The sequence below is a fragment of the Talpa occidentalis genome, unplaced genomic scaffold, assembly GCF_014898055.3.
Source record: "Talpa occidentalis isolate TD23 unplaced genomic scaffold, MPIMG_talOcc4v2.1, whole genome shotgun sequence".
NCBI classification, from domain to species: Eukaryota; Metazoa; Chordata; class Mammalia; order Eulipotyphla; family Talpidae; genus Talpa; species Talpa occidentalis.
In genome coordinates this window covers 38,661,282-38,687,760 of record NW_026555331.1, presented here as the reverse complement: position 1 = coordinate 38,687,760, position 26,479 = coordinate 38,661,282, and the positions used below count along the sequence as shown (strand labels likewise).

General features: G+C 35.1%; 1 protein-coding gene across 1 annotated transcript; it reads right to left on the bottom strand.

The window, feature by feature from the left end:
* Nucleotides 1–642: 642 nt before the first annotated feature.
* Nucleotides 643–26,479, bottom strand: CALB1 (calbindin 1). The gene is made up of 11 exons (XM_037503132.1): nt 26,224–26,479; nt 25,606–25,682; nt 21,497–21,571; nt 12,006–12,089; nt 11,843–11,899; nt 8,731–8,808; nt 5,353–5,408; nt 5,219–5,258; nt 5,039–5,092; nt 1,904–1,975; nt 643–1,563 (listed from the first exon to the last, which is right to left on the bottom strand). Exons 1-11 carry the CDS (start codon nt 26,300–26,302, stop codon nt 1,450–1,452), a joined length of 786 nt encoding a protein of 261 aa, XP_037359029.1. The 5' UTR covers nt 26,303–26,479; the 3' UTR covers nt 643–1,449.

Below are 26,479 nucleotides of genomic sequence, written 5' to 3'. Positions count from 1 at the left end.
TGTTTGTTAAATTTTATTTTTTGGCAGCTCTCTTCATTCTTGGGGGAAAGAGTTACCTCACTTTTCCTATTTCTATGAATTGAGAAAATCACTGCTGAATTTATAGAACGGTGACGTTTAACATGACCCAGAACCATGAACTCTTTGGTGGTAACTTTATAAATTTCATAGTCACATTTTATAACTCCCTGCTTCACAATCAGAGAATCAGAAATTATCAACCATTACATGTCAACTACCAGTGTAGGATATTCTTGCTACTGATATATGAAATGGGACTTGATGTGGATCAAAAGAATGTTATAGAATCTCCCCTGCTAAATAAGATAAACAATTACAATAGTATTTCTGTTCCAATGTTTTAACTCATTTGAAAACTATTTGCAGATAGAAATAGAGCTATTTTGATGCTGATCTCCATATGAAATATAGAATTCACAGAATACACAAAATTATTGATGATATAACATTCAACAATCAGGGTGCTATGATTTTACATTAAAATTCAATTATGTAGTAAAAAATAGAGTTGGTATAGCTAGAAAAAAATATTTTCAGAGGCAGCAATTACCCTTGGTGGAAATGAACAATCCACATAGAAAGAAAATTCAGGAAGTACGCAAACTAGACACCAGAATAATTAGTATGTTAAATTTAATCAGAGATTACACAGAATATGACATAAAAACTGCAGTTTACTAGAATAATTATAATCGGCAACACATGAAAACAGTTTAGAAAATGGATTAAGGTCATACTCTGACAGTAGGCTTATTGGAAATACAGATATAGAATCAGACAGATTGTGTGTCGTCTGGTATTGCCTTCCCTTATCACCAGATCAACTTGAACCAATAGCTGGGTATAGGATTCAAGCGCTAGATGTGTTGCTGATTAATAAACTAAATCTTGTCTAGTGAGACTGTTAACTTTATAGAACCACGATTAACTAACTATTGATTGACGTTTTGGTATTTTAGATGTAAAAGCACATTCCTTCTGATAATTGGAAATCCAGCTGAGAAATATTTTGTGGGACAGACCTATGATTGTCTGAAATAAGAAGGCTTAGTTTGTTTAGTGTAATTCTCTCATTTAGTGACAAATGTGTTTTTACGCATTAGAGATAAGAATTTTAGAGAATAATCTTGGTATTTTAAGGAAATCTTGTCCAACTACATTTCTGAAAGCAATAATAGGTTACTTTTTTGTAACTGGTATACTGACAGGTCTAAGCATCTTCATTCTCCTCTTCATCATATAGTTACAAAATCTGTACATTACAAACAGTATAGAAACAAGCTGAAAAGAATGTGCCACACATCCTGGATAATTACCTATATGCAGTTAAATTTACAGATATAAAAGAAAATACAGCCTACTCCCTTATAGTGCACAGTTATTTTATAGATACAACGTATCGCTAGTAAATGGTCATAGTCACCAGCTCTAGTTGTCCCCAGCAGAGAGAATAAGAGCCAGATCCGTTCGATACAGCTTCCCTCCATCTGACAAAGCCATTATGCTCTTCTTGTATGTTGGAATATTATTAATATCCAGATCCTATATAGGACATAGATGACATTGTAATCCAGTTAGATCATGGAAGTTAATCACTGTCAAGTGATAAACTGTTATATAAAAACTGCTCGTTAGCATCAATCCATTAAGAAAAGAGCTGGAATAAATTCTCACACAAATGTGAATAATCACAAGGTTGTCTTAAATATCTATTTATCACAATTACACTACTTTAGGTCAGTACCAAATCCAGTTAAGAATGGAAGTCTATTTCTGCTCCTCTAAAGATGTTTAAAGTAGATTTCTAAAAATGGATGTGCTGTTGTTTCTGGATGGATCCACAAAATCTGCTTAAAAACAAGTGGCACAAAAAATAAATTACCTGTTTATTCTTCTCACACAGATCCTTCAGCAAAGCATCCAGTTCATTTTCATCTATGTATCCATTGCCATCCTAGAGGAGGAGAAATAAAACAGTGTGAAGTCAACTTCATCTTTAATAATAGGCAATGAGTAAAATGCAGTAAGTCCTCACTTACAGTCTTTGATGGTTTTTGGAAATTGTGATTTCAGAAAAGGGTTTTCTAAGAACAAAATTTCATTTAGTGTCAGCTGGGATTTTTTTCTCATCAACGTTATAATGAAACAACATTGAAAAAATGACATTATTTTTAGGACTGCTGTAACTAAAATCTCAGAAAACTTCCATTCTTGCATACATGATAGATATTCTATTTTTTTTTTTTTATAAATTTTATTGTTATATTCCCCATACAATTGCAGCCCCCCATTCTGACCCCAATCCCTCCCCTCCTGCCCCCGCCCCCCTAAAAGTGTCTCTGGTTCATAGTTTTTTGTTGATTTTGATTTTCACTTTCTTATAGTTATTTATTTTCCTGGTCCATTATTTAAGTTTTCTAGATTCCTGCTATGAGTGAGACCATCCGGTATTTTTCTTTTTCTTTTTGGCTTATTTCGCTGAGCATGATCCCTTCCAGCGCCATCCATGTTGCAGCAAATTGCATGTGTTTATCTTTTTTGAATGCTGAGTAATATTCCATGGTATATATGTACCACATCTTCTTGATCCAGTCATCTATTTTTGGGTAGATATTCTATTTTTTTGACAAGAACTGGGGTGTAGGCCAAAGGTTTGGGGGGGTGAGAGGACTTATCAGAGACAGAGAGGGGAGCAGAACAGGTGGATCCACAGAAGCACACTGCTGAGGGGAACAGTGGGCAAGACAGGAGTGGTCTGTTGCACCATATGGGACATCTCCCTGGCTAGGAATCGAACCCATGCTGCAGTGGCTGGTCATAACTTGATAGCACTGTGATTTAACCCCTGTGCCACCAGAGTGGCCCCATGGTAGATATTCTAAACTCTTAATGTCATACCCTCAAAAAAAGTAACTGCTACAAAGTTCCAAAACATGTAGATTGCTTTTCATTCAACTCCTTACATTTGCAAAATACTTAAAACTTTTCAAAATACATACACATTAAATATTTCACTGTATGTTAACAATATTGTCCTCATTGAAGTAAATGAGTAGTCATGAATATGATCCTATGGCAGTGAGGACACTAGCCAGGGAGGACACATGACAGATTTGAAGTCACATGGCAGGTGGGGACAGAACTGGACAAGGGCCCACAAAGGACTTACAGGTCCAGAAGTAGAGAAAACAGAAGTAAAATTGGATGTGCACTGGAGACATCATAAACAACCTTTGCCCCCACATACACATCTACTATGTGGAGAGATTCTGCTGGCTGCTCTCATCTAGCCGTATCGTCATCCAACCCTCCAAAGTGGATGTTATTTATCCCTTATTTACAAATGAAAAAATTGCAGTTCAGAGGAGTATGATATCTTGTTTAAGGAAAATCAAGGATTTTAGGTTTTTTTTTAGTTTTTTTTTGAAGATTTATTTATTTATGCATACAAGAACTGGGGTTCAGGCCAGAGGTGTGGGGGATGAGAGGATTCACCAGAGACAGAGTGGGAAACAGAACAGGCAGACTGAAATACACTGCCAAGGGGAGCAGAGGGCGAGTCAGGAGAGGTCTGCTGTGACACTTGGGCAGCTCCCTGGCCGGGGATTGAACTCGTGCTGCAGTGGTTGCGGATAGCTTCATAGGTTGCATCTTAATCCCTTGCACCACCAGGGAGGCCCCGAAAAATCAAGGTTTATATAATTTGGGACAAACTGTAACAGGGGTTGAAGCCAAAGGCTGTTACAGCTGGCGCCCCCTGCAGGGTGGTTCGGGTGAGGATGATCAGCTCCAGGCAAAACATGACAAACTATCAGTGGGTGTCGAGACTAGATAGGAAATATGAGGGACTGCAGAAGCAGCCCCTGGGATTCCACATATTCCGAGATGATTCAGCGTTTTCAGTGTTTTTGGATCTTCAGTTATTGTGGGGTCAGCCATTTCTGTCACCACCATGCCATCTTCCAGAAGGCTGTTGCGGGCTTCAAAGGATGTGCAGAGGCTTTCAGCAGCCAACATCAGAAAAGAAAAGTTCGTCTTTGTTCCTTCTGCCTGCTCTGCTCCCCGCTCTGGCTCTGGTGAATTCTCTCACCCTCCCGCGCTTCTGACTGTACCCAGTGCATGTATAAACAAAACAAACAAACAAACCAGCAAACAAATAAATAAAGCATGCCTCTATAAAAAAAAAAATAATAAAAATAAAAAAAAAAAATAAAAGAAAAGTTCGGAGTCTTTGCAGGTAGCCAAGGGACTGAAACTGTTCTCAGCTTTGCTGCTGTTACAGCCAGGAAGGGGAAGCGAAGATCAGGAGCGGCGCCTTACTGAGCTGCGTGAGTGCCCGCCCCTTATCTGGTCTTTCAGCTGCTGCATCTGTTGTTTCCAACTTTGATTGTCTGCTGCTGTGCTAGGGCATCTTGGCAGCTCCAGGAGCATCCTCTGTTGCGTCTTCTGCTGTCTGCATGACTTAGACTCCGGCCTATTGCCTGGATGCCGCGTGCCCAGGCCTTTAGTGCCAGGAAGACACCATCTTGGAAGCGTGGCCTTTGATTTGGGATAGAACTTGAAACCACTAGACACGGCGTCAGGTGAGGATAAACGGCCACTGGAGGCCTTACTGACTCTTTGCTTTATTAATTATTAATTAATTAAATCTCATTATTGTTCTTCCTTAAACCTGAGTAGTCTTGCAATTGTGTGCGGTGTGAAAAACTCACGCAGTGACCAGTAAACTATCAGGTTGTTGGAAATGCCATGGCATATTTTTTCTATGTTTTTCAAGCAAAAATGTGTCATGAATTTTCCAATAAACCAGTTTTAGTGCCCCTTATTGACATGTATCCATACATGTCATGAATATAAAATCATAATGCATTTTCTATGAATTGGATGAATTGGCTGTTAACTTTAATAGCTCCTGTATCTTCTAATAGAAACCTGGAGTTCCAAGGTTTTTTTCCCCTAATGAGCATTTTCCAAATTCTACTAAGGAATCAAATTACAGATAAGAATGAACTTTTACCTGATCATATAACTCAAAAGCCTTATTGAACTCTTTCCCACACATTTTGATTCCCTAGATGATAAAAAGAGAGCAAAGATTAAAAATCTAGTATTACATGTCAGTGTGTTTCCCTTGGCAAATCACCCACACTTTAACTTACCAAGGAAAGTATTATTTATGGTAGAAAAAGTTAAATACCTGAAATTTAAGAAGAAAATTCTCCTGCACTGGTAATAATCTATCAAGAGAAAAACATTATATTAGAATATTTGATTTTTTTGGGCAAGAATCAGCTTATAAGCTTATAATATTTGTATAGTTTCTAGACTCACCTGGCCATCTCAGTTAACTCCAGCTTGCCGTCATTATTTGAATCAAATAATTTCAGCTAAAAGACAGAATGTCATTATTGTAGCCACTGAAGAGTGATTTATTGCACGAAGGAGAAGAAAATTCAAAATAAAGCAGTTTGAGTTATTAATTACTTCTATAGACAGCAAAAATCTAGAAACTAGCATTTCTTACACTTTCAATGCAAATTTTCAATTCTATAACTTGTATAATTGGCAAAGGTTTTCAGAACAAAATAGAGTAATCAAAAAGTAATAATAATCTTAACTAGGCTTCCAGAATACCATCATGTATTTTCTTGCAAATATGTATGTATATGTATGTATGTATGTGGGTGAGGTGGTCTCTGCAGGAGTATAGATAGTTTCACTGTGAAGTTCTTTGCTGTAAACTTTTTCTCCAACATTTTTGCCACAGAACTAATTGGCTGAAAAACAATTTTGCTATTAAACAAAACAATACAAATCACAAAAAAGTCCATTAATTAAAAAGGACATAACGAAGTACTCTTTGCAAAAAAAATCCTTCATTAATTGAGGAATCAGTTTCTAAATTCTATGATGCATATTTGTAACCGACCTTTGTATTACATTGTAAAAGCCTTCTACATTGTTCCTTAACAGAGCAGGGGTGCTGCTATTTCTTGTCTTTATGTATAATGTATATAACTGGTAGTACATAACTGGACTACACTCAAATGTTCTGTCACTTGCCCTGTCTTTATATTTCACCAAATCTTCCAAAGAGATTCTGTGTGAAATATCAATATTCTGTTTACATCATGCCTTCCACTCAAGTAGCAAAAAAGTCACCATTTCCAAGAAACATATGCTTATTGGGAATACGGAGCCATTTCATTTTGTGAGGTAAGAGAAGCTAAATTCTTCTCTTGCCTCCAAATTCTAATATTGCATGATATATTAGGTAAACACAGCAGTAGAAAACAAGCTGTTGCATCTAAATCTGCTAAAGAATTGAAGTGCTTCAAAAGACTGGTGTGAATTACTAGCCACTTCTTTTATATTTGCCATAGCTTAGTAAGCTTTTGGTTCTACTCATCAGAAGGATTTGCAAACTGACTATTATTTTCTGCTATAGAATGCAATCTGACTTTACATATGCTATTTCACACTTCTGGTAAGTTTTATCACCACATTTTTATAATGTAAAATTGGAAGTGCCATGAAGAATCAGACTTGAAACCAAACTGTCAAACAGTTATTTAATCTTTTATGACAAAATTGACTTATGGTCTATTAATTTTGCAGTAAAAATGCTTGCAGCAAAGAATGCATGGTGAATTTACTGGAGAGGGTCTGGAAATAGATGCCACAAATTGAAGTTCTCCAAACAATGCTGTGAAAATAAATACTTAATTTTTCCTTTGTTTTGAGCACAAAAGAATACAGACACAAAACAATGAGCAAATAATATGCATAAATCCTTACAGAATAGATTTTTAAGGAATTTGGAAATGTTTTATATTCTTTTGGATACTAGATGCTCAGAAATCCTCTCTACCTCCCTATTTTGTTTATATAACACATCACACACTGAGACACACCCAGATAAAAACATGTTCATATTCATGTGGGAAATGTTCACTTTTTAGAAAGTAGCAATAGATCTAGCTTTACCATATTATATAAAAGTATATATGGAAGCTATAAAAATACATGATATGTATACTGGGTATGTGAAAAGGTAGCATTATTTTCAGTTTTAAAGAGGGAATGCAATCAGATTCACAATGGATATAGGTTTAATGACTTTAGGAAGAAAAGGAAGGACTTTGCACAGTTTGACATGTTCTAAGAGTGTTTAATAGAAGGCAGACTTTTTCAGGTTATGATACTGACACAGTATTTATAATTATTTATTGACCATAAGTTCTAATTTGTCACACTGCCTACCAAGATAGTGGACACCAGATCACACAGTTTAGTGTCCACAGGGAAATATCTCCCCACATATATATTTAAATTTTAATTAGTTCTTGATTAATTTGCTTCCTGGATTTGAACTGGTTTATGACATTTAATCAGATATGCCAAGCCAATCCAACAGGGGGAAAACTCCCATCTGAGTGGTTTTAAAAAGGCTACTTCAAATTTCTTTCTGAAAGGAGTCTTTAAATAGACATCCCTTAAGATTGGTACAAAACAAGAAAATTGGTAAATGTAGGTTATTGTCCATTTCCAAAAATTATTTAGAGCTTAGATATGTCCAGTGTGATGCATCTGTATGCCAATAAATAGTTACTATAATGAGGTATTAAAGAGCACACTTCTTTACAGTGAAATCTTTTTTGATTATTTTGAAACTAAAAATTAGTTCCACTTTATAACAAATACCAATGTATGGTGAATAAAGCAATAATAAAGTTTCAGTTTTTGGCTGAAGATTCATCTCAGTTTCATCTAGTAAAATCATTTTAACATTATTTCTCAAGGTTAATAACAAGTCTAATTCTTCATCAGTATTTATTTATTGAAATTCATTTGGCAAGAATAACTGTACCTTCATAGTAATTAAAGTATGTATAAATATATGTTTTGATCTAGTTAATTTAACCTTTGAATTTCAAAAATTTAGGCAACTAAAATAATATTGCCAAAATATTGGGCCAATATTTGGCTTAATCACATTTGGCAAAATTTTTGTTTGTATTCCTAGTATACTGTAATGAGCCAAAAAAGAAAACTTTACCTACTTAGAATTAATTAACTTAATAAAGTTGTACTAATTTACCTGGAATTTTATAATTTATTTGTTCATTACTAAAATACAAAGTTCCTAAGTATAAAACAATTTTCTTAGCTTAATTATCAATATTCTACAAAAATTTTGGTTATACAGAACATCAAGAACTGAGTATATTTGGACTTTGTCACCCAAGGTACCAAGACAACACTCCAAAATTAAAAGAATAAAAAGAAAGGAGGAGGAAGTCCTCATTTTAAGTTGTTTAATGAATAGAGTCTAGAAGTTCTTTTTTAAATTCTAACAAAATCTATGATTTTCTAAGCCATGGTAAAAGTTGACTCAGAACCTCTATAATAAATGAGCTTTTAGTGGTATAATGTATCTTATATATATGCATAAGTTAAATAATTTATTGATATAATTATACTGGCTTTGTAAGAACTGATCTTTTGATAGATAAAAATAATCTAACTTTACAATACAGGAAATTCTTATATGGTAAGTCTTAAAAAATGTCCACAGCACTCAACCTTACAAGGTATAAGAATCCTTAACAAGAATTGCACTTTTGAAGTGAAATGATACCTGAATTAGCAAGAATACAGTTGGATTTTATAGGTTGTTGGCTACAATGTTTTCAAGATCAGTCTTACCATTAAGTCTGTATACTCAGCTAGTTTTGTATCATCAACAGTCTTGTTAGCTTTCTCCAGCAGGTCCTTTAGAAAGTTCTGTTAAGGCAAAGAACACTCAAATAAATTTCATCAATAACCTTCAGTCTGTTTCCATTTTAGCCTGCCCTTTGCAATGGAACATTCCAAGATACAAGGAGTATCTCTTATTGAGGGTAGAAGTGGGTGAGGAGCTTGGAAGGAGCACTCTTGTCATGGAATCCTCTTGTTATTTCAGCAGCAATGCTGCCTCTGACAGGTACGTAATCTGCCTTTTACTGAGACCTGATCTCTTGTAGTCCATGTAATGACATAATTTTATGATTTCAATAAAAAAGCATTTTGATTATGCACTATATAGGAATCTGAGCAAACACTTGAAAAACCAGTCATCCCAGTGGGTGCATTTCTACATAATGTTGTCTTCACAAACACTCATGACTTTCTGTAAGTAGCACAAGAATCCCTCTCCATACGTTTGTAAAATTATCAACAAACCAAATGGAGATATACCTCTAATTTCAAGTACAATTTCTGGACTGCATAAGCTTTATTTCCACATCTGTTTATAGCCAGTATGACACTTGTTTTACCAGAGGCCATTTGGCTAACTTTTGGGCTTGATGCAGTCTGAAGCAACTTGGGTAGAATGATTCAGCTGACTATTCAAACAAAAACAGTTGGCCACAGATGATGTTATCTAATCTTTGAAGAATATATGAATCATATTAAAATAGGATTAATGTGGGAAGAATGAGAAAAGATGATTATTAATTTGACAGTTGGAGTTTAAGAGTGAGTTTAATTTAACAGAAAAACAAACCAAATAAAAGCTTTACAAAAGCTTGCCATATAAATGACAGTGTTAGTACTTAAGCATATAATAGTCTTTCACTTTGTCCAGTATTGTTCATTTGTAACTTCTTTATATTCTCAGGAAATGAATTAATGCAATTATGGAAAACGGAGCAGATACTGTTTGTAGACTTTATTGAAGGACTGGGTTTCTTTGCTTCTGCACAGTTTATCTATCATCCTCCCAAATGTACCAGTTCTGTTGGACTGATTTAACTTTATTCTTTTCATGGATGGAGACCTTTTTCTTGATTTGATAAATTTGTTTTCACCTCAAACAGTTCACTTCACATTCAAAGTGAAGCATGGAAAATTCAAAGTTATCTGTTAGGGGCGAATTTATTTTTGAGTCTTATGAGGCTTTTGTCAGAGATTAATTGGGTTAAAAAGCCTCATCAGAGACTAAAATGGTGGTCACAAAAATAGCCTGGGAGAAACCTCAGGACGTTGAGATTCAAAGTCGTGTCTGCGAGCAAGCTATGTTTTACTCTATTATGGATCTTAAAATTAGCTTTCTTGAAAGATCCATTAAAAAAGAATGCCAACTTATCTTCAAAATTCCCGAGAGAAGAGGACTTCTATTTAGAATCTTTTTCTTAGAATAAAATTTAGAACAAAGAAGGAGACCTTTAGAATATTTTGAGGTCAGTATTAGAAACGAACTAAAGTTTTCATTATGAACTTGAAATGATTTTCAAAAGAATTTTATTTTGGTTCAATAAAATTAAAACACAATAGTTTATCTGTCACCTTGTGGTCTCTACATCGTTGAACTGCAAGTTTGTTAAAGACATTGTTTTTGGTGATTTCACATGTTTGCATTACCAAATTGTTACCATAGAATATGTTTTAGCAGTTTTGCAGTCGTGCAAATGTTCAATTCCATCTCTAAAATGTTTGAAACTCAAACCATGTTAAACCATGACCAGAAAACTGTGCTAGATATTATATTTCCCCACACAGCAGACAATGAGCTAGTTTTGGAAGACTGAATCTTAAAAGTATGTGGTGGAGTGGCAAGGAAGCATTATTAGCATTGTCAGATAGTCACATAGCTCCTAATCTAGGTTCTTTTCTTTGGGAGCTGTGTAATCTTGAAAAATTACTAATCTCTCTGAAAAATGAGAATTTCTCCATAAAATGGGAATGACTGTACCAGCCTTGCAAATTTGTTATGAGTTAAAAGTTAAAAAGCATTTTAAGCATCTAGTAATATGCCTGTCACATATGGAGGTGTTGAATAAATATCAATCCACTTGCATTTTAGTGATTCTATAACTTGAAGCTAGAGAAAATAGGGTCTCCAAAATGAAAAGTCTTGGAGTTGTTTAAGGAAATGACAGAAAGATGCTTCCATATTACTGAAAGTCTAGGAAATTATTGAGCTAACAGACAGTATCACGTTTCATATTTCATAAAACCTTTCCAATGAACTATCTTGTGCTTGGGATTAGGGATAATCTGAGAGGAAGTTATTATCCCTAATTTAAAGGTGAAAAAATCAGACAAAATGTCAGAGATTTGTCGAGAGGTAAGACTAGACTTCAGATCTCTGCTTTTTTCTCCTAGAGCCTCCTCCTCCCTCACCAGCTCATCTATATATCTGTGAGACATGAATCAATAAATTTATTTTCAAGTTGCATTTTTTAGAAGTTCTATTATTTTAGGACTTCTGTTGTTGTGGAGAGGCAGGAGGTTGAATGGAGTGTGGGTTTAAATGTTGTAGGTCTGTGTCTTATTTCTTGTGGCTATCAGTACATTGCTTAACTTCTCTTAACCTCCTTCCTCACTGTGATAATACTAATCTCATAGAACTCGCACAAAGATTAAATAAGATAATGTGTGTAAAGTATCTGTCATAGAGTAGGTGTCAACTAATTGTTTCTTTGTCTTTCTTTTGAAAGAGAAATCTATTTATATAGGTGTATGATTTATAAAAGAAACTTCTACCTTTCAATGAAAAGGAGTGGTTTATTTGGCTTAGTATGTCGTTATGTCTATTTTATGTAACAATTTGTGTACAGCACAAGAAATGCTAATGTCTTGCAATGCTGAACAGAATTTCAAGAAGTACTTGAAGTCTTTTTTGATCTGGTACTTCATTAAGGATGTGGAAGAGTGGGTGAAAATGTGCCATTGCTCAACATTAGTTTCTTTTGTGGGAGGATTTTTAAAAAGCTACAGAGTTCATAATTGTATTTGAAAGGAAAAAGCTTGGTTCAAATTTTTATTTACTTACCTTGAGCTCCTCAGTTTCAATGAAGCCACTGTGATCAGTGTCATATTTTCTCCATGTCTGTAAGTAATTTTGGATAGTGAAAACCAAAGACATTTAAAAAATTAATAATTTTTCTACTTAAGCCTCTTTCTGAAGAAGTCCCAGTGATAGGACTTTTGTATACCTTCATGAATTCCTCACAGGACTTCAGCTGCTGGCATCTGAAGAGCAGCAGGAAGTTCTCTTCTGTGGGTAATACATGAGCCAGCTAGAAAAGATTGAAATCGTTGTAAGGCATTTGAAAACAAGTCACTGACATGATCTGCTGCTGAGATTTTCTTGTACATATTCATCAGGAGCAATTTTATTGTCTAAAAAACTAGGAGAAAGCATCTTAGAATTGACTTTCCCTTTCTGATACTTTGTTCTTTCCAAGTATCATTCTGTTATCCAGTGCTTGGGTGCCTTGAACTACTAGACTGTTTCTGTGGTCAGCAAGGGGGAGAACAGGAAGTGCATAGGAAAGGGAGCTCCCTTAGGACTATTTTAATCACCTCTCAGCTACTTACCAAGCAGATTCACCCCTCTGGCATATAACCTTCACGTACTGTGTGCACAGAGCAGTCTTGCTCTGTGCTTAGGGCACGTAGACTAGCACATGGGGGCAGACATTTCATATAGAACAAGAGAAAATGTGAGAAAAATTAATGTAGGCAAAAGGAAGAAAGAAAAATAAATAAATGCATTCCCAGGTCTGAGGAGAAAGCCTGCTAAGAGATGCAAGAGATAAAGTAAAGACAATTACATGAAGAAGAGGAAGGGAGGAAGAGAGGTAGAAAAGATAAATCAGGAGGAGCAACAATTGAACAGCAGTAGAGAAAGTCAGTTCTCAGGTTGTTGATTTCTGCAAAAATGATCTCCAGTTGGTGGAACTATGACATTTCTCCTCAGATGTCATTTCGTAACTTCAGTGCTCCTTTTTTTTTAAGGGGAAAAAAGGGCTCCAGATCCCATTTTAAGGTGAACATAATTTATCTACTGCCCACAAGGATAGAGGGAGCTGGATTGATGGCCCCACTGCAGACGTGGGTTCTATTCCTGGCTCAGCTGCTAATTAGCTGTGGTCCCAGGCAACTCCCACAGCCATTTCTGGTACTTAGTACCCTCATCACTAAAATCAGGAGTTGAAATAGAAGCCAATGTCTCCTAGATGTATTGGGTTCAAAATGACTTTGAGAATCTGTTACAGTCATTTCATCTTTACCATTAGAGAATAAACCTACACATACTATATTTCATCAACTTTACAGAAGTTGATGAATCCTCTGAAAAGCAGACATAGACCTTCATCCCTGGATTTTAGGTCAAGAACTTGCCACCTATTTAAACTTAAGGTCAATTTAAGTTCCAAAAGTTCTGTCAAATTCCAGGAAAAACTCATGTCTTAAAAAAATTATTCTTGGGCCTCCCTCATGGCGCAAGCGGTTAAGACTCTATGAAGCTGTCAGCAGCCACTGCAGGACGGGTTTGATCCCCGGCCAGGGAGCTACCCACATGGTGTGGCAGACCTCTCCTGTCTTGCCCACTGCTCTCCTCAGCAGTGTATTTCAGTCATTCTGCCCGCTCTGTTCCCCACTCTGTCTCTGGTGGATCCTCTCACCCCCCGCATCTCTGGCCTATATCCAGCTCTTTTTTTTTTTTTTTAAATATTTATTTATTTATACAAGCACTGGGTACAGTCAGAAGCGCGGGAGGGTGAGAGAATTCACCAGAGCCAGAGCGGGGAGCAGAGCAGGCAGAAGGACCGAAGTACACTGCTGAGGGGAGCAGCGGGCGGCAGGAGAGGTCTGCGCGCCATGTGGGACCCTCCTCCGGTGGCCGGGTAGCAGCTGGGGATCGAAGCATCGCTGCAGAGGCTGCGGGCAGCTTCGCAATCCAGCGCTCAACCGCTGCGCCACCGGGGAGGCCCTATATCCAGCTCTTGTATGTGTAAATAAATAAATCTTTAAAACATTATTCTTTAAGGTTCATTAGAAAATTAAAAATTCAATATAAAATGTGTCATTCTACCTTTCCTGAAATTAATCTCATCTTCTTTATGCCTGAGTAATATGTCCTTTAATTAATCTTCTTTTCAGATCCTTGAAATTATTTCTCATTCAGTTTAGAGGTACTATATATGGGGTCAAAACTAGGAGAAAAGATCAAACATCTTATTAGGATGTTTTTGTGTGGCTCAGACAATATTTTGTTATTTATTTTGAAATAAATATCACAAATATGGGTAGGTGATAATATATCCAAAGGTGAAAGTAGGAGCTAGGATTTGCCTGTAATTTTTAAAAATGTAATCAGCCTTTGATCCTTAAATGCATGCAGACCATTGCAGTATGTGTGTGTTTTCTTTTATTAAAATCAGGATACATTTCTGTGACCATTTGAGTTTTTAATCCTAAAATACCGTACATCAGAAATAATGTAATTCAAGGTCCACATTTTCCATTTGGGGATGCTGAGTTTGAATGACTTGACCTGATGAGTGGCAGACATTGAAAATGACTATAATTTGATGATTCCCAGCAAATTAAATCACCAACATGCTTCTTGATCACAATAATAGAATGGATTATTTGTTTGTTCAGTCTTAAATAGAAAATAATTTATTTATTGCTGATTACTAGAGGTGAGAAAAAGCTATCCGGATAGGGTGAACTACATTCCTCCTCACTGAAAACCAGCTCACTATCTTCCTTGTAAAGACTCCTCTTCTCATCTGTAAGTAGTCTGCTAGTAGAAAGTGATTATAAGTGATTTTCAATATTAATGGAATCATCTACCACATAAGTCAGGCTTCTTACAGAGTAGGTCCACCCATAGCTAACGGGGAAAAGAGGAAGCCAGCAGGCTGAGTGTGGCGAGGTCTCTGGTGGGCGGAGAAATGATCGTGCTCTTGGAATCACTTGTAGTTTGCCTTGGCTATGGCTATGACAACACTTTCCTGTAGAGGTTCGGGAAAATGTTTCTTGGAGGATGTTAAAGGAGATGGGGGAGGAAGGCAGAATACCCAGGAAAGAGGAGAGACTACAGGGACAAGAAAATAAAGTGTATGTCTCCAAGAAAGAAATATGTCAGAGGTAGATTTTTAAGGTACAGAGTTACCTTTGGAACTGGGTAAGGATATGTTTGGAGAGGTTTTTGTGTATAGCCACAGGATAGCAAGGTTGTGTATTAGCATTAGCATTCATTTGGGAAACAAGAAATAGCCATTGCCAACTCTTCCCTTTTTATTGATATATAACTTGTCAGATAATTGATGGATATCCCCGTAGACCATCCTATTCATGAGGGCGAGTCTTTTTCCTGTCTGTGGCCCTTGAGTGTCCAGTGTAGTTGCTGTTCAGCATGTTAAGGGCCTGATATAAATACTTGAGGATTGGTTGATAATTTCACTTCACTAAAATGACCTACTTATTATGGTTTATAGTGAATATTATTTTACTATCTTCATTGCAATTTTCTATATTGCTTAGATTTTAATAATATTGTATTGTTCTGAATCATTTTTCAAAAAAAATGTAGTTATCAAAATCCAAGAAATACATGAAAAAAAATTTAAAAATGAACTAATAAGCAATAGCCAAATGCAAAATTAGGTAGATTTTAATCATTTTTGTTTCCTACATTAAAGTTCATCTAATTTGTATAAACTGCAGCTTACTCTAAAATGACATATATAGAGCATAAAATTAGTCTTTACATCTAGTGTGAAAATACATTTCTTTATCAGTGCCATTTTGGTCCTACCTAGTTTAATTATTAAAAAGTCACATATCTATATGCAACATATTTAATATTTTAGTTTCATTGAACTGTTAATGTCAAACATAATGATCCCTTTTTACTCTTTCAAAATACAGTTTATTGAAAGGAATCTTAAATATGTGAGAGATTATAATAAGATAAGCTGGTCATTAGAAAAAGGAAGCTGTGAATATATGTGGATAGGATGTGGCTATAGTGAACATAAAGAAATGATCTTTTAAAAGGTGGGTTTCACAGTGTGGTGTTTCTACTTTATCTGCCTTTCCTTTCACCAATGCATTGTGAATTAATAATCAAATTTTAGAACTGCACAGTAACTCTCCAGTTATTGTGTCTAAGACCATGTCTAGAAAGTACCAAATTTTTTTTTTTTTTTGTAGAAAGTAGTAAGTAGGGCTGCTTTATTCCCAATTTTGCTGTCACTGCTGTCCATAGACGCATCCAGTACTTCCGTTCCAGGATTATTGGTGATTTCATAGTCCTTGGGCTGCCTGTCTGTTCTTTCATAAGCTTCCCAAACTTCCTTATGTGTTGGAAAAGAGAGTGGAGAGCACTAAGGGAGTGAAGGGAAGATGGATAGCTATGACCACAAGGAGAATCCCTGCATTTCCTTTAGGAGAACCACGAGAGTGGATATTGTGATATGCTACTCAGAAATTCTTTCAGATCCTGAAAGTATGTATTGCTGTTTAACTGTCAGGTCCCTTTGGGAGATTATCTCAGACCAAGAGAGCTGTATCCCTAAAGGGGCTGCATCCTATAACTGACCCAGATGGGGTGGGCTCTCTCATTCAAAACTAAGGAGTTCTCTGAAGGGTCACTCCAGTATCAGGGCTGACTGTGTGGTCAGCTGAAGCCTCTGTTGATAGTGTATCATATTCCAGCATCTCTCTCTGCCCAGTCCTGTTCTTTTTAAATCCCTTGGACAGGTATTGATCCCAAGAGCACTCCCTAATAAACCTCCTCATTGCTAACCTTCAACGCAGATCAGCTTCCCAAGGAACTTAACTTGTGACTTGGGATTTACATCTCTTTTTTGTTCCTGGGCTTCAGGTGGAGTTCTTGCCTTATGTTTTGGAATAGGTTGAAATGCCTTGCTCTGGTTCACCTATTAGACACATTGCTGAATGCTGTGGTGTCACAGTCACTGCTAGTAAGAACATTTATAGGGAGGCAGATAATTTCAAGAAGTTTTTTTTCCCAGAAAATTTCAAAACGGGATATAGATGCAATAATAAAGCTAAGTAGGGCCTCCCCTGGTGGCTAAGCGGTTGAGCGCTGGGCTGCAAGGCTGCCAGCAGCCTCTGCGACGCGGGTTTGGCCACCAGGGAGGGTCCCACATGGGGCACAGACCTCTCCTGCCGCACCTGCTGCTTTCCTCAGCAGTGTATTTCGTCCTTCTGCCTGTTCTGTTCCCCACTCTGGCTCTGGTGAATTCTCTCACCCTCCTGCACTTGTGACTATACCCAGTGCTTGTATAAATAAATAAATAAATAAATCTTTAAAAAAATAATAAAGCTAAGTATACTAGGTGCAAGGAGAACACACAAGGAAAACACTAGCAACATAAATGACTGAGCTATTATAGATACTTCAAAGTGCATATATATGAAGCATATTTCCTCACTTTTAAAGACTCTCATGCTGCATGTTAATCTCCTTTAACCCATTTAGTGAAGCTTTCACTTACTTAACTTGGAAACCAGAGGAATATTTTTCCTAATCAATGAGAAGTGAGTTCAGGAACTTTCAAAGGCAAAGAATCTTCTCATTTAAATTCAACAATTTAATAATTTGAATTTGACAAATTATAATTTGTTGAATTTAATAATTTGAATTTGACAAAGTATCTAAGAAGTTGAAATAAGACTCAGCATTCAAAAAATTGAACAGATTTTCTAGTATTATTTTTATTTTAATAATAATAACAAATGCTCTATATGTTATATGTTAGGTTGCTCTATTTTTTGACCTGTGTTGTCACATTTGATGTTGACACTTTGTGTCAATTCTATTCACAGACCAGGAAACAGGTTCAGAGAGGATAAAGGTTCTGCTTTCCACATAGCTCATGATTTAGCCTGATTTTCTGGGTTGTGGGACCCTTATCTTTTGCCCTCATCATTCTTCATTAAAATACTCAATCAAAATGTTTCCTAATAACTCGCTTAAAAAATCTATTCAGAATGAAATTTTAAATTAGATTCCATTGTCCATCATTTCCCCAAATTCTGAGGTGGAAAAGTTGTCTTTCACAAAAAAAAATTACATTTGCTTTTGCTAAACCCAGGTGCTCAAATCCCACTGTGGAAGAAAAGAGGGAAAAGCTAGAGAAGTGCTTGCCTCCCTGGGAGGGTTGTTACAGTTTTTGGATTAAAATAGCTTTTAGATCTATTTTTTTCGGTGGATGCACTGACCTGGACAAATAGACACATTAAAACTGGAGAGGATAGTAGGTTCCCACACATTGCCAGAGGGATCAGGGAAAAACTTACAGATTTGACATCCAGTGAAAGGAAATAATGTATACTTAACGTGAGCAGCAGAGAGTAAATTTATATTATCTACGAAATCATTAAGTCTCCCTTTTTAATTCTTTCAATCGACCTTCTCAGTAATATAGCTATTGGTCTGAATAAATTTGAACATTTTGACTGCCATGGTATTTGTTAAATTATCTCAGAATGTCAATGCTCCTGTTTTGAGTTCATATTAACAATCTATTAATAAAGAGTATTTGTGCGAATTTCAAAATCTACTTACAGATGTGAAATCACAAAATTCAGAAGAAAGCACATCTGTACATTACTCTCCATTTTATATATTTCTAGGAAAGGCATGTTGTTGAAATGTGTCAGTCAACTTCATTAGGACAGAACTTCGAAAATTAACCACCATAGTTTCTGAACTTTTGAACAATGCATTTCAATTGGAGCCAAATCAATTTGGCCCATTCCCATCAGGAAAACAAGACTACTGCATGCATGTTATTTGGCTTCCTTTGATTAGATTTGATGAGTACATCTATTAAATGAGCAAAATATATAGGCAAATGCAATCTCTTTCTTTTTGAACACCAAAGTTAACAAGTTCTTGATATGAGTAAACAGTGTATTACAAATTTTGTAAGACATAAGGTTTTCCATTCCTTCATAGCTGACTGGGATATATGTATTTGAGCTCCATATTACATATGTGGAACATATATACATATATTTGTATATATATGATTTCTTAGCAAGTGAGATCATATATCAAATTGAAAAGGAAAGGATGAACATCATTTAATAAAATTACTTTGTATCACTCAGGGATGTAGTATAAATTCAGACAATCCCCATTTTCTCCCTAACCCCTCTTTTCCACATTATTCTCCCCACAATGATTTTCAGAACCTCTTCTTTTTTCACATCCACTTAACCATCCTAGATGGAATCCATAGGCATACTAAACTTTCTAATCAATCCTATGTATCTTACTTCCCTTCCTTTAAGCCTTTTTTGTTTTATCTGATCTGAAAGTTCTGTCCAAATCATTGTTTCAAGTGCTTTGGCCAAATAACACCTCTGTTCATGATACATCCCTCTTCAACCAGGCTAAACTTAACTGAAGCTTGAAACAACTGAAGCTTGAAAATATTTTCTTTTAATGCAGAAAATCTACAGATTATTTATTCTTTAATTAAAAAAGGCAAAGCAGTTGAGAGGAACATGGATGTGCTCTGACTGTCCTATTCATTTCCTATTATTTATTAGATTTTAAGCAAGTTCTATTAAAGCCTCAGGTTCCCTTACTACAAAATAGGTTATAATTTTCTATTTAGACTTATTTGATTTTGTCCTGAAAGATCAGAAAAAAGGTGTTTTTTGAAAACATTTTGTAATATAAAAAATATACATTTTTTATACATCTTTCTTATTGTTACGGCTATAAACTCTTATTTCAGTCTTCATTAACTTCCTCATCCTTTATGGTTTCCTGAATTTATCTTTTCTAACACAGAAAATCTTCTCTTCCCTATAGCAATTTCTTATCTTAAACTTTTGTGGAGATTTCTTTCATCTAACCTCTAGGAAGATTTGCTAGTGAACCTCAACATTTCATTCAAATTAGACATCAAATTGTAATTCAGAAATCATTAGAATGGATCATAAGTAGTAAAGCCTAAATTCAAAAGTTTCATCTACTTATCTTTTTAAAAGTGCAAAATCCATGTGAGCCAAATCCATGATGGTGATACTTGGGACTAAAGTATAAATCCAGACACTCCCTATTTTCTCCCTAATCCCTCTTTTTCTGTACATAAGGTACAGAATAGGTGCAGAAATCTGTTCCTTTATAAAATATCATAAAATATTCACTCACTTTAGTTGTTATGTTCTTTCTAAGGTCAACTGCCAATCAAAAGTAGAATTTCAGGTTATGTATTATATAACCTGCTATTGCTAAAGATATTAGTAAAATAAATAGCTGAGTCGACTAGACTCTTTCAAGGAGAAACATGTTAGATATAAAATGACAATTTTTCCTGTACTAGAATTACAAACTATTCCAAACTCTAAAATAATCACATCTATAATTTCGCTGATTTCAGATTTTTCAGCTAGTTTTACACAATTAGATTTATCTGATCTCATTTATGTCATTTTAAAGTTATTTCCTTATCTTAGACTTATCTTGATTAGATGGCCTCTATGCCAATCTGTAAGTCCCATTACTATTAATTTATCTATTTATATAGTAATGAGTTACACATAGGCAATTGGGAAAGTGTATACTCCAGGGAAATATTTTAATTATAAAGATAATAATAGTATGTCCTTCCTTAACTTTATTTGTAGTAGCTGTTTAAAAATATAAATATATTTCACTTTGACATCACATTGGTCTCGTATAAGATCAATTATTTGAAAACCATATTAGTTTTTTGAATCACAAGTAAATTATGACTAAATGTTGTTGCAAAATGAACACTTCATGATCTAATACACCAAGAACATTTTATATATAAAGAACATAATTATGCTCGTGATTTGACGTGTTTTAAATCAACTTCATTAGTTTTACTGGATAAAGCTTTCCTCTCAGTTTCTTTCATAGATTGCAGAGATAAAGAAAGTAACCAGGCTTTGGAAAAAGTAGGAATAGGGAAATAATAGCTCTTTTACAAATCTGAGAATGTGGAAGAATTGATGCATAATCGAAGTTTTGCTTCATTAATTCCTAGAGAAAACAACTTGCCATCGATAAAATCTGTCACTGTCAAAAGATAAGCTTTGACACCCAGTCTAAAATTTTTATAATTCAAAAGCAATCTGTACTTATAAAATATAAAATATTCACTCACTTTAGTACTTATGTTCTTGCTAAGGTCAACTGCTGATCAAAAGTAGAATTTCAGAAACCAGGATGCAGTTTTTGTCTTTTATTTTATATTTTAATAAAAAAAATGCCTACATGGTTAAGCAATATGAAATACCAGTGAACCATGCATCTGGTTTGTATTTTGTTGACGTGAGGTAATATAGCAGGAGGAGCATTGACCCAGAAGTCTGGGACCTGGGCCTGTAGCTGTACCTGTGCCAGCAAACAGCTGCATAACCAAATGCAAATCATTTCATGTCTCCAGCTCACAATTTTGGAATGTATTAAATTTAACCTGAAAATTAGGCAAATTCTTAGGTTTCTTTCATTTCTGAACAATTTTTGATTATATGTTTTTGTACAGAAGACAGCATGTTACTTACGAAAATAAGCTTCTCCCAGTGGACCATACCGTGTCTGAGTTGGATACAACTTCAAAATGAAGCTCATTTAATATATCTATATCAGGAAAATGCATAAGTTCCTTACCTCTACAATTCCTATTTTTCCATCATCTCTCTGACCATACTGATCCACAAAAGTTTTCATCTCAGGCGATAACTCCTAAAATTATATAAAAGCAGGTAAGAAATTTGATGAAAACAAAGCAAACCAATTATACATGTTGTTGATAACCTATTGTAAAATTAATGGTGTTGATAACCTATCGTAAAAATAAACTGGAATTGGAATCATTTAGAAGTACCCATTCTGCTTAACTAGACTCCCGAAAATTAATGGACTGTGGTAAAGTACTATGAGTGCCCTGTGATGTGGTAACATATACCTGATAACAGACAAGGGGGCCATCCTCTACCCCCAGATCATCTATTGTGCTGTAAATCAATCTTACCTCAATGAGAACAATTAAAAACATCATGGATACAGAGTTTTTACTGCATTCAAATGAAAGTTATGATTATTATTTCTGATTCAATCACTATTATTTACCTTCTATTATTAGTTTTGAGAATATGCTACTTTTATGTCATCAGACTTGTCTAGCTTATAACTGTTAGTGAATTTAAATACAATAATCAATTTTAGAGTACTTTAAATACTATTTGCTTAAGGGAAGATTCTTTTCTGTTATTGTACTAATTGTTCTATAACATTTTCCTTATTCTAATATGTTTTATCCTTAGAGAGTAATAATATGTGTTTTCAATTTGGGCAAGCAAAAAATGAGAATGTTGAATATGTGAATCACTTTACAAATAAAGACAGTTTCTAGCATGGAAATGGCATTCATTGATTAAATAAGTTTTAAAAATCAGTGAAAATGTATCAGATAAAAATATGACTTGACCAATTTGTACTTTGCTTAGAAACATATGATAATATTGATGACCTTTTTATCAGGTCTCTGATTATATGCGTTTACAATCTTTCCTCCAAGAGTAAATTAGGGAGCAGTTTTCCAGTGATTCCTTGTTTCCATTTCTTCTGAGATGATGTTTTTTTCTCATGTATTTTAGTACAATAAGATATGTTTAAGAATCACAAACTGAGTGCTTGCATCTCATTTGACTTATTTTTTCAATCTGTTCTAATGCTTATGTAATCTCTTCCCATATTGACAGCTTCGAGAGTTATGAACTGTAAACTACTCATCTGAACATAGGACTAGAATTCAGAAAGTTGAATTTATACTCTTGGGTCTCCAATATAGCCCATTTAAAATAGCTGTCTTGTATTAACTGAAGCCTATTTAAAGTGGGTCAGCCTTTACTAATGCCCTATTCTATGTCCTTGCGAAGTAAATTAAGGTCTCAGTTTTATCATAACAAGGTGGTAGTATTATCTATTGCACATTTGCTATAGGAATATCTAGGTTAATACAATCTAAAGTCTATATTGAGGCTAAATGTCATTATTACTATTGTTACAAAATTATTTCTCAACCAAAATAAGTATCTTTAGTAGAACAAAGATAACAAATAATTAAGCAATTTAATTATAACATAGAAAAAGAAAATTCTTCCAGTATGGGTTAATTGTGATTTTTATTTGTTAAATTTTATTACAGCAACAAATGTAAGAAAATGAGGTTCATCCCAAGGTACTGTGGAAATAACAGTTGTTAGGTTTTTTACACACACCTCAAAGCAAACAAAAAGCAAAGCTTTGATCTTAAATCTTAAAACTATCGAAGACCACTAATTTAACTAGCAGACTTTAATTTGTGACATTTCTGGTTGATAATTATGTCAAAAATCTGTTTTAAACACGAGATAATGCTAACAATGATGCTAATTATAATAACAATAAAACTATAAAAATGAATACAAATTTAAAGACTACATGCTATGTTTAGCATAATGGGTAGCTGTAAAAATATATTGATTGTTATATTTCATTATTGTTACACTAAGCTACAAAGTTACTGAAATTTTTGAAATTGTACATTATCAGCAGGACAAGCATTATATTTCTGTTAGTACAGAAAGATCTGCTATCTTATGGTTAGAAATGCAAACAATAGGGTTTATAAGGTTTAATCTTTATGGTCTATAAAAAAGAAGGAACATGTAAAAATAGGTTTACTGCAATGGAGTCATAAGTATAGTGAGATATTTGTCTAGCACATGAAGCTCTCAATCCAGATCTTATTTCAGGTTTTTGAACTATCCAGTGCCTATATACATGACCCAGAAAAATATTCATTAGTCAAAGTATTAAGCAATTTGATATCTTTGATATAATCTATACTCAGGTTTGGAGTTATTAGATTAACATCTAGTAATGAGAGCTTCAACTATTCTGAAGTTGGAACCTAAGCAGTAGAAAAAAATAAACTCTCAATTCTTTAAACTCTAGCAAGAAAACATTATTTGCAACAAAGTAAAAATATTGTACTAGGAAGAGGAAAAGTATCTGAAAATATATATAGAACTAAAATTTGAATTTCTAGGATAAAATAAATATCAACATTAAAATTAATTTTAGAAAAATTAAGATATAATCATTTGGCTGTTAGAAGCATCTTACAAGTTCTTAATTCTAAATTTTGTGGCAGGTAAAGGTTTCTCAACCAGACACTTTAAATACATGTTTTTAAATTAGGAAGAAAATAGTTGTTGTTTTATCAGTCAAAGAGGCAAAGAGCTATAGTAATAGTATTGCATAAATTTATTTACCTGGTAATATACAGGGGGGGGTGAGGAGAGAGAATGTATAAAACAGTTTGTATTTTTTTAGATCCATTTTATTATACCTCCTTATTTATATAATATCAAACATGGGTAAGGCAATCTCAAGAGTATTATCTGGTTTTCAATCAATTTGGACAATGATTTTAGTAACTGATAGTTGTTGTGTAATGCATTGTAATACATTTAGAGATTTTCTGGATTCTTTGAATATGTTGTACAGAAATGTGTGTCACACAACATTCAATTTAAATACGTATAGTAGATGTTGTCACAGTTTTCAATTTAAAGAGAGCAGAAAGATAATTCTATTAGTATATTATATACAAAAATTATATTTGTGTATATGTATATATAGAGATGTTAAAGGTAGCAATAATGTAAAGGATCACACATATCTATATTTTCTATAAAGAAATATGTATATAATCTGTAATGTAAAATCTCCTCTCCTAATGGTAGGCCAAAGATGATAAAGATCTAAGTGGTCCAAATCCAATACTGCTTTTGCAAACAGCCTTACATAAACCCCAATAGATTAGTAAAATTCACAGCCTATTTTCCTCTATCCAGTTATTTCATCTATGTTTTAAAGCTGTGTAAATTTTATTTTTATAGTGACATCTATTCTTAACAGGTTAATTTATGCCCAAGGGAAGTCATTCACAGAATAAGAATTGTCATTTGTTTAATTCACTAATGGTTTAATTCACAAATGTATTTTCAAAACACCATGAATTGTTTTCCATTAGAGTATCAATTCATTTTAAAATTCACTTTACTTTTACATCTCTAGTGTTTGGGTTTCTCCTTCCCCACTGAAATGAACACCTTTCTTGCTAAATTCTTACTCATTTTTCTGTTGTATGTTGTCCAACTTTCAGTGAGGAAGGTCAAGACAAGACATTTTCTCTCACCTCTCAAACCACATCAACATCACAACAATAAAAGCTGGTAATAGAATAAGGGATTCATAATCTGCAGATCTGTTTCCTGACCACCAAGGGGCAGAAATGTATTTCTACCCCCTCTCGTCTCAAGCAGTTAAAGAGAAGTTAAAAATTACCTAACTGAACTCAGTGATAGAGAAGGTGATCTGCTAAAACTCAGGCACCAACACTTTCCTTTTTAGCGCTGTTCAAATAAGCAAGGACAAGTACAAAATCTATATTTTAAAAACTGGGATTGCAGATTGTAAGGATTTTTTTCCCTTTCTCTTTAGGGTCTGTCTGTCTGTCTGTCTGTCTGTCTCTCTCTCTCCACCCCCCTTCTCCGTCCCCTCCCCCCTTCCACACAACTTGGAAAGCTCTCTTTCTCCCTTTTCTCAGTTAATAAATGTTTACGTTCCCTAGAAACCACCTGATCTCGTGGACTCTTTATGAAAACGCTAGAATATTTATATTTCGAGGTGTTGGTCTTTTTCCTCCTCTGTAAACTTGAACCTACCAATCCAGCCTTCTTCCGCGCCTGCTGGAGCTCCTGAATCAAGTTCTGCAGCTCCTTTCCTTCCAGGTAACCACTTCCTACAACAACAAAGAGGCACCCAGGTTTCAGATATTTCATTCCGAGTTTTTTCCCCCCTGGTCAAGTTTCCACCACCGCTATTTTTTCTGGCGGCAGGAGCGAGAATCCTTTCCCAGGTATTGATTAATCTGCACAGAACGCGAACGCTGCAGCGCTCCGCTTCGAGGGTTTCTAACTTCTAGTCTATTAAGGGCAACAGAATGGTTGGGATGGTGAACATAGCTATGATACCTTTGGGGGAGAAGGTACCCCAGTTCCTGAGATCTCTCTTTTGCTCCCTTGCTTGCGCGCTCTCCTTTCTACTAATTTCCATTTTGGGGGAGAAAAAAGTTCAAGGTTTTGGGATAACATAGAATCAACTTTCAAGTTGCTGGTTTAACTGTCAATTGGAGAGAGAAAATTAGGGGGATGAGAAAAGAAATAAAGCAAAGAAATGAGGGATAATAGGATCAGGAGGCTCAGGGGAGGGGAGTGGGCAGGAAAGGACAGACAAGGGTCTTCAAACAGTTAAAAAAAAAAAGAAAGAAAGAAGATAATCACCGTCAGCGTCGTAATGAAGCCAGATCTCGAAAAACTGTGAGGCTGTGATCAGGCTTGATTGCAGGTGGGATTCTGCCATTGTACAGCGGAGTATGTATCTCTCTGTGTGAGTGTGTCAGTCCGCGTGAGGGGTAAACGAGTGTGTGTGTATGCGTGTGTGTGCGCGTGTGCGTGCGAGAAAGATTCTGGTCTGCCAAGAAGAGCAGGGCTGGGGCGCTGCCGGGCGCTGTCCTCGGTGCTGTTCAGCTCGGGCGTT

Excerpts from the sequence above, each read along its gene's own strand:
- CALB1 (XM_037503132.1), bottom strand. The coding sequence starts at position 26,302 with ATGGCAGAATCCCACCTGCAATCAAGCCTGATCACAGCCTCACAGTTT. Across the intron at positions 25,683-26,223 it reads GCTTCATTACGACGCTGACG|GAAGTGGTTACCTGGAAGGA; the intron begins GTGATTATCTTC and ends TTGTTGTTGTAG. Across the intron at positions 5,259-5,352 it reads GAGTTAACTGAGATGGCCAG|ATTATTACCAGTGCAGGAGA; the intron begins GTGAGTCTAGAA and ends TTCTCTTGATAG.